Genomic DNA, 8,825 nt, shown 5'->3' with positions numbered 1-8,825 from the left:
CGTTATGAAGAAGCAGCTGATCTCTTACGCGAGGTCTGCGAGAGAAGAACGAAAAGCCTAACGTCGGGACACCCTCTCACGATCCGAGCTGAGATTTGTCTGGCTTCAGCTTTGCACAGTCAGGGTCGGCTCAAGGAATCCAATGAACTCTTGCATTCCACTGCAGAAAAAGCCAGTCGTTCTGGCGATCCTATAATAGAAGCCCACGTTGAGATGAATCTGGCGCAGTTCTACTGGGAAGCTGGCCGGTTAGCGAAGGCTGAGAAGGCAGCAGAGCAGGCTGTCAATCGACTTGGGAGCACCCTGGACCGGAATGATCCAATGCGGCTGAGCTCTTTGGAGGTTCTCGCGACAATCTCCGAAGATCAAGGAAATCTCAACGAGCAAGAGCAACTCCTGCGCCAGATACTGTATGGCAAATCAGCGCTCGACAAGACAAATCCTTCGGTCTCAAGCACAAGACTTCGCTTGGCGTACAATTTGATTAAGCAAGGCCGGTTGCAGGAAGCTACTTTCGAAGCGAAACAGGTACTCGAAGCATTGAAGCAGCAGATGAAATTGGATCCTGAGAACTTTCTTACAAGCACGGATGTTATAGCTTCCTGCCTGCAACTTTCAGGTAGGCGCGAGCAAGCCGGCGAAGAGCGTCAGCATCTACACCGCAAGTTTCAGGCAGAATTAGGCGACACCCATCCATTCACCATGCTTGCGGCTACTTCACTAGCTAGCTTTTACGTCGACCAGGGCTGGTACGATAAAGCCGAGCAGATTCAAGCGAACGTTCTGGACATACACAGGAATAGCCAACAAATCAACAAGGCTGCGGTAAAACTTGCTCGAGAACTTGCCATAACCTACCGTGAGCAGAACAGATTTGACGAAAGCATCAAGCTTTGTGATGAAGCTCTCAAGTGGTGCTCCGAAACTCTCGGAAAGGATCATATCGACACCCTAGCGATCAACAATGCCATGGCCGCAACCTACTTTCAGATGGGAAGCCTCGACAAAGCCGAGGCGCTGTACACGACACTGAAGGATTCTGCGAAAAATACAAGTCTAGAACCTTACGTACTAAGTAAGTTAGCCGAGGCTAGAAGGGCGCAGGGTGACATGGAAACTTCGGAGAAGCTTTTCGAGGAAGTGTATCAAGCACAACTGGCACAAAAGGGGCCGAATCACCCTGAAACCCTTATGGCAAGGGGAAATATACTGCGCTGTAGGCTGGACACGAGGCTCGACGACGTTACGGAGAACGAAACGCTTGATAACATCAGCATGAAGATCAATGCTTTCGGGATCTCCCATCCAACCACTGTCAAAACCATGACGGATCTGGCAACCGCATACGCAGAAAATGGACGGCAGGAGGATGCGGAGAAGCTATTCCAACAAATGGAGAGTGTGAACGCGGGCGTCTCAATACAGAATTCATTACATTACGCCATTTACCTCGCAAAACGTGCGGATGTTCTCTTCCACAGCGGAGATCTAGACAAGGCCGCAGCGCTCGAAAGGCAAGCTTTAGCCATCCGTCAGACGTTACTGCCCGAAGAAGATCGCGTCGTCCTCGTCTCCATGTGCAATCTTGCAAGCACTCTCAACGCCTCTGATAAGTCTGATGAAGCAGAGCAGCTTTTGCGCCGAGTGATTACGATTGGCGAACGGTGCCTGCCGCCCAATGCGTCGCCAACTCTGAATGCCAAAAATGATCTGGCCGCAGTGCTTTTCTTTCAACGTCGCCTGGTCGAATCCGAGAAACTCTTTGCTGAAGTTCTCAAGGCTTCTCAGAAGATAGCCGAAGGCTCAGTCGTGCTAGCCTCCCGAAAAGCGCAGCTGGAGACAGTTCGGAACGAGCTTGAGGCGGCCTTTAGCTCGGACAGCGCTACTAACAGTTAAGACGATAATGCCTTCGTAGTCCTGAATGCGTAGTGTTCTAGGCTCTGTTGAGATGTGTTTGTGAAGATTGCAGGAGAATACATCGAAGTGATCCTTCCTACTGGTCATGCAGAGCAGATGGCTAAGTGATCCAAAACCTGGCTCTTGAATTCATGAGCTGAGAGTTTGCGGTCCTCGATATAATTTCCGGGCGAGCCGAGAATTGCTTCCGCATCCAGACAGAACCTTACAGCAAGCATATACTCCTTCCCCATTGTCTCGCCCAGCTGAGGAACGTAGCTCTCAAGGAGCATCTGCCTGCAGTCTTCCGCATTAGGCATTGTCGGCTTATCCCCATCGTCGTTCTCGTCACTCTCGGTGCCACTGTCATCCATCCTGCAGTCGGTATGGTCGGACAGAATCTGCGATACGCTGCACCAGAGACCTATCTCCAGAAGCACAATACCGAGGCTGAAGAAATTAAACGTTCTCTTAAACGCAAACTTGGTGTTCCCATGCGCTCGATTGCGGTACAAAGGGTGCTCGTAAAGCTCGAACTCTCTTGCGGTACCTACACTGTACTCCGATTCCTCAGGCCTACTTTGATAGGATCCTGCGAGGACAGCGCATGAGACATGCTGATGGGCATTGGCGTTCCCGGGAGTGAAGATCAGGATGTTCTCCGAACAAATACCTTTATGTAGCCAGCCGATCCCGTGCAAAGTATTCAAGGAACCAGCCAGACCCTTTGCAAGTGTAAACAAGTCTCCTAGGAAGGGTCGTTGCATTTTCTGAAGTGAGTCGTTCGATCGGGAAGGTCGGCTATCTCTGATGTAGTTGTAGAGTGTATAAGATATTGTCTTGTCTTCATCAAGACCAATTGTGGTCGCCGGAATTGCGTAGACAAATCCGAAACGATAATACCTCTCATCATGGAAATATCCCAAGCATTCAAGCGCTCGCTCTTTGAGTAGATTGACGCGCGGAGTCTCGTCAGAATTCAGGAATTTAGCTTGTGCTTCCAGCCGTGCATACATCTCTTCACCAATTTTGCCTTTCCAGACAGCATCGTATCTCGTCCATTCGATTAATACCCTTCTGTCATCGTAAGTGCCCACATTTCGTAGCGCATCGGAATTGAATCGTCGCATAGTTGCCCCAGGATAATCTGGATCTACCTCCACCAATCCGCGTTCGACGATCATTTGCGACGTTCTTGACCGGCGTGCTTTTGTTATCGCCTTAGCCATGTACTTCATCGCTGTTTTGATGCCAACTGAACGATAGCGTGCTGGCGCAGCGGCTGAGCGAATAGCGTACAGGATATTCATGTCATCGATCGCCATGACTATGTCGGTCCAACTTCGCTCCACAGTCTGTTGTTGGTCGCTTGAAAGTTTAATTTGGAGGGAATCAATCAAGTTACACACTTCCTGGACCAGTGCGGGGATCCTGCTTTCAACGGAAGGGTCGAGGGGTTGGCCAGTCATCTCAAGTTGCCGGAGACGCTCCTGCAGGATTGTGAATGTTTCCAGAATCTGATTGAGCTGATCATGCACGATATTGGGACTGGCCGTCTGGATGAGCTTCTCGAACTCCTTGACCCATTCTACAAAGCGCTCTCGTTCGAGGCAGAGGAACACATTACACTGTCCCGGTACATCAACGCTGCTGGTTGTTGGACTGAAAGACGGGAATACCGATATGATATCGGCAGACCTAGAGCGGAAAGAGGTAGTAGCAAGCCGTTGAGCAACCACGTCCATAGTGATCCGCGTCCGCCATAGGGGATTGAGCATGTCGCGTACCAATGCCACCAGGTCAGCTGTCAGCTGACTTTTGGAGCCCATTACCAACTTGTTAAGCCAATCGCCAACCGTTCTCCTCACCTAGCCGCCAAGGTGGAAAGCATGGTCGGTCATGCTCATAAATGCGTCACCGTAACTTGCTTTCCGGGTGTTATGGAAATACTCAACGCTTTCTCCCTCGATGTACGTTGCGAATTCGGCTAAGATGCATCCAAAAGCCCACACGTCCGAAGCTCGACCCACATTGCCGATAGTCCAGTTGGATTCGTTGAAAGCTTCCGGAGAGAGATAATCGTCCTGGCCACCTCGAAGCCTTGACTTCGAGGTCTGGTCCTGCGGCTTCAGCTTCGAAAGCCCAAAGTCAGCAACTACAAATGTCTTTCCGAACTGCAGTATATTCGCAGGCCGCAGATCGTGATGGTAACCGATGCGCTCTAGTTGCACATTGTCATCCCGATAAGTGTATCGGTGGATATACGCCAAAGCATCGGCTAGTCGGTACATGCTCGAGTAGAGTTCGTCCGCAATCAGGCCGTTCTGCGAGCGAAAGAACTGATGAAGATCTCGTTGGGCACAGGGGAAAAGGAAATTGTGTACGCCATTCTGCTCGTAGGATCCGAGAAGTTCTATGATGTGCGGATGATGTAGCTTTCGAAGCAATTCCATGACAGTCCTCTCCTCAAGTCCATCTGCGGCCCCACGAAGCTCTTTGCGTACGATATACTGTTAGATCTGCGTCAGCATTGACTCTTTTAGGTTGTTTTCATCACTTACTGCATCGGCTCCATCCCAGAAATCATTACAGCCTGCGCTAACTTTGACTTTGAATACCTCTCCGTAGCTTCCTGCACCAACAGGCTCACTCTCTTGGAAAGGAAGAATCTCTTCCTTACAGATTGTGCGGTGGATCCCTCCCCTTCTAAGATACACCGGTATGAATTGCCACTGACGCTCCATGAATTCTACGGCAGCAGGGGATGGTAGAAATTCAAGGTCATAGCGGGAAAAGGGAAGCTTAGAGTCGTACTGTCTCCGGTAGAGGAAGCTTGGAAGGTGCTCTTCACAATGAATGTATATAAGTATGCAGTATATTTTTGGGATGTACTCTGCGGTGAGATCAACAAAGAGCTCTCTCTCGTCTTCGCGAATTGCTTGATGGTTGGCAATAGTGACCCTTATAACCTCTTTGGTCACGAGCTCGGATAAGACTCTTGGCGGATAAAAATGATCTCTGCCGTTATAAGAGGCCCTACGAGCATCGTAGAGGGCAACACGGAACGAAGGCTGCATATTGGAATCCTAACAAGAAGTGGCACTACTGGTCGATGGGCGTGAGTTGCACGAGGAGAGGAGGTAGCGTGCTATCCCGGTGTGGCTTGCACGCTTTGGATGCCTTGCAGACCACGTGTCCACCAACAACAAAAGGACGGGGCTCAGCTGACCGATCTTAGCCTGCCTTTCCTTTGCGCATTACCAATCTGGCCAGACGTGCGCAATACAATGCATCGACAGGTGCTCTCACAGAGGTATATTGATAGGGAAAAGCTGAGGAGCCTGCTCGAGAAGGAATTTAAAGGCCAAAAGTGCACTGTAAAGGTGAGTGCGGTGCTTTAGCGTTCAACCTTGTAGCCATCTGGGGCCTCTAACACTCCAACAGTCTGAAGACGGAAGCTACATCCTCGACATTCTGCGAGCTTTGACTATGGTGTGTGGCAGTCGCCGACCGCTTTCTAGCTGAAGACTTTCCTTGTTAATGAAGGCCAGGACGAGATCAAGTCCATAGAATACAGTAGGGATCAATTGGCGTAGCTGGCATAGGCTGGGAAGTGTGGCCACCATGGTTTAATGGTGTACTTGTGGCCTAATTAATCCATGCAGCGGTATCATCCTCGCGCGTCGCTGGGATTAGCTTTAGTTTTAGCAAGGTTCTACGACTTCTAAATATCATTCTGAGAGCAACCATAACAAATACTCTGCTGCCGCACTCGAATCGCATCGTAAGCTTACTGTGATGCGACTCCACGCTGAGCTAGCCACGCTGCTGACAAAATAGCCTAGACTCAGAGCCACTTAAGCATCACCAGAATCACAATTTTCTCAACTATAACGCACTTAATAATGATCAAACATCATCGGTAGGTGCTAAAGGACCTTCTACACCTTATGAGGGAATTCTAGCTGAGATTTGCTTCTAAATAGAGAGAGTATTCAATGGTCGCTGAGGACTTCGGATGCTGTTGATCTTCCTTAAGTCCATGTCATTCTGTGGGAACGTGCCAGCCACTGAACCGGCTGTTTTCCGGCTCCCACATTGCAGCCACAAACCTTCAGCTCGAGGCTAGGGCCGCCTAGGTAGCGCCTCTCCTAAACACGTCATGTCCGTTCTGCATTCGATGAGCATACCATAGCAGCGTGCTGAACATGACAGCGCTCAATTTGCCTATCCGAGGTTGGGATAGGTATCCTCTCAATTTTCGGGATTCCTTTGTTGAAGAAGATGTCCAGTATGCGTACAATCGCCTCCGCGATGATGCTTCTCGGCTCTTCTGCGCCGATGAGTCCCAACCCCAAGCGCAGATATGCAGCATATCCAACATGGACGGCTTGATCATGGACACGATCCAGAATGGCCAGCAAGTCGACTCAGTCCTGGGAGTAGTTTGCCCTCTGAAAACTTTAGTGTTGTGGCTTCTCTAAAAGATCTCTAGGCACACCTAAAAGAGGACGAAGACCATATAATGTAGGCAGAATGAGCGGAGGGCGCTGAATCGAAGCTGGGAGCTCAATTTGCAGCAGATTCCTACGTCAGTTCCATTCCTGGTCAAAGTTTCAGTGCTCTGTAAATACTTTCCGCAAGATCTCAACAGCCTACAACGTACATCCCTTCATCCTCGATCATGTGCAGGCATTCGGTGCAAAGAACGATGACAAAGATGAAGATATGTTCGGCGGGTATAGAATCCAAATAGCGGATTCTGACGATGCAGACGATCAGCACTATTGTTCTTTTCGTAGGTTCCCTACACTCTGAGATGGTGCTCTAAGCTGAACAGCGTGCATAAATCTGCTATAACGTTCGTTATGCGGAAAGGACTGGTAGGATAGACTACCCCTGGTCTATCCGCAGGATGGGAGTGTACCACAAGTACAACGGACGGACAAAGTCTTCCATATGGATCTGCTTGCAGCCAACTCAAGTAGTGCGGGAGTCGGTCTTGACGAATCGCCTCAAGGATCCTCCTGGCTCGAAACACATTCAGATTCTGGCATCCACGATTCAGAAATGGAGATGGTATCTTAAGGATCTGGATTACAAAGTTCGGGAGAAGGTGTTATGCACCAGCACCGAACTGTATATGCAGATGTAATTGCTGACCTTCCGTAAAGAGTCAACTAGCCAGATTTTTCGACAGCCTCGACCCTACCCCTCGACACATAAACTTCGACCTCGCATTCTCCGACATGCAGCGATTGCAGTACCTTCGAGAGACCCTGCAGGACGCCATCTTGCACCTGCAGACCAGCGGTGACCTTATCCGCGGTATCGATTCGTTGCAGACCAGGTTGCTTCTTGCGAAACGTGAAACTTTCAAGGAAATTTACCACCAACGCTGCTTAGTATGCCTCTCCCGGTTCCTTGTGCATGAGAAGTGGGCACAAAACTCTCTAGATCATGTTAGGAGCATCTCTCAGCTTGTAAGTGTTGGGCATAGCTGATCTAATCCATCTTGAGTTGATTTTCTTTAAGGTTCAGATGCTTCTCAGTTACCGGCACGACGAATCAATCAGTAAGAACAGTAGAAGCATAGCCAGCTTAGCTGTGGCCTCCGGAAGAGATTCTGCGAACATGCTTATACTGACCGAAGCAACGAAAAAAGATTCTGGGACTATGAGGCTCATAGCCATGATTACAATTCTGTACCTTCCCGGAACCTTTGTAGCGGTAAGGTGTCTTCTAATATCCGAGCGAACCTACTAAGTGTTAACTATTATAGACACTTTTCAGTACGGCTTTCGTTAACCTAGTAGGAGATAGCGACACTTCGAAAAGATCTCTTGCTACTAAAGAGGGTGGCATCTATGCCGGAGTAACATTTACTCTAATGCTTTGTACATTCGTGGGCGGGTGGATTTGGAAATCTAGAGAGCAGAAGAAGTATAATGCTATGCAGCACCCCATGCCATAATAGAAGTAGCGTTGGAAGTTTCTCTAAATCTAAGAAGTATTATCTTAAATCTTTGTTCTTTTAGCTCTTAAGCTATGCATCTAATATTTAAACTATCTAGAATATAGTATTCTAATAGATCTTAGTACTATAATTTTTAAAATCATAAATATTTAGATAATAATTACTAGAGAATAAAAGTTAATTAAGAAAGAAAACTCTAAGATTTTCACTATAAATAGAAACTAGTGGACTAGTTGTCTACTAATTAGTATAAGCTAATATATAATACACTCTATAAAACTTAGCGCGCTCTATTTAATCTATAATAAAGCACGCTAAGATAAAAAGAGTAGGTAGAGTAAATAGAATAAAATATAGAGATATATACTCTAGGTTCTACTATATAGATAGCAATAGTTCTCTTACAGAAGTTTTATACTTAACTTAAAATAAGAATCTTATATTCTTATAACGTACGTAATTAATTATTATATGATATTAATCTAACTTTATTATATCTTATACTATCTTCTACCTTCTTATTTAGAATCCTAATCTTTATAGTAGCCTAGTACTATTCTATAATAAAGCACTATTATAACTTTTATGTAATTTATATTTTTTATTACTTACTAAGTAGTTTAGATCTATTCTAAGTGCTCTAAGTACTTAAGAAAGAAAGTTTATTTGCAAGCGCGTTAGAAAAACTTAGATTTTACAAGTAGATGCAAGATTTACTAATATAGTTCTTTAGTATAATACCGAGTACACTCGCTTACTAGGAAATAGCTAGTAAGACTAGTAATAAGATAGAGTTTCGCGCTATATAAACTTATAGTAGAGTTTATATTATATAGAATAAGCTAAGAAAAGAAGCGTATCTAAAGAGAGTTCTATAATAGAATCTTATAAGATATCTTAAGATAAGAAAATATAGTTATCAAGTCTTGTAGCTTTTTACTAGAATATTTTA

General features: G+C 46.7%; 4 protein-coding genes across 4 annotated transcripts; 1 reads left to right on the top strand and 3 right to left on the bottom strand.

Moving 5' to 3' along the window:
• Positions 1 to 213: 213 nt before the first annotated feature.
• W97_07717 (uncharacterized protein) lies at positions 214 to 1,896 on the top strand (the record flags this gene model as incomplete). The annotated part of the gene is made up of 1 exon (XM_007785520.1): positions 214 to 1,896. The coding sequence occupies one exon, from the start codon at positions 214 to 216 to the stop codon at positions 1,894 to 1,896; it is 1,683 nt and encodes a 560-aa protein (XP_007783710.1).
• A 104-nt stretch (positions 1,897 to 2,000) lies between these two features.
• Positions 2,001 to 3,641, bottom strand: W97_07716 (uncharacterized protein; the record flags this gene model as incomplete). Its single annotated transcript, XM_007785519.1, has 1 exon — positions 2,001 to 3,641. The coding sequence occupies one exon, from the start codon at positions 3,639 to 3,641 to the stop codon at positions 2,001 to 2,003; it is 1,641 nt and encodes a 546-aa protein (XP_007783709.1).
• A 123-nt stretch (positions 3,642 to 3,764) lies between these two features.
• W97_07715 (serine/threonine protein kinase) lies at positions 3,765 to 4,406 on the bottom strand (the record flags this gene model as incomplete). The annotated part of the gene is made up of 1 exon (XM_007785518.1): positions 3,765 to 4,406. A coding segment is annotated over one exon (642 nt), but the record flags the coding sequence as incomplete, so codon positions are not given.
• A 51-nt stretch (positions 4,407 to 4,457) lies between these two features.
• Positions 4,458 to 4,640, bottom strand: W97_07714 (uncharacterized protein; the record flags this gene model as incomplete). Its single annotated transcript, XM_007785517.1, has 1 exon — positions 4,458 to 4,640. A coding segment is annotated over one exon (183 nt), but the record flags the coding sequence as incomplete, so codon positions are not given.
• Between the last annotated feature and the right edge of the window lie 4,185 nt (positions 4,641 to 8,825).

This window comes from Coniosporium apollinis (assembly GCF_000281105.1).
Source record: "Coniosporium apollinis CBS 100218 chromosome Unknown supercont1.43, whole genome shotgun sequence".
In the NCBI taxonomy this organism is placed as follows: Eukaryota; Fungi; Ascomycota; class Dothideomycetes; genus Coniosporium; species Coniosporium apollinis.
Note: the sequence above shows the minus strand (reverse complement) of the source record. Positions and strands in the feature narration are given on the sequence as shown.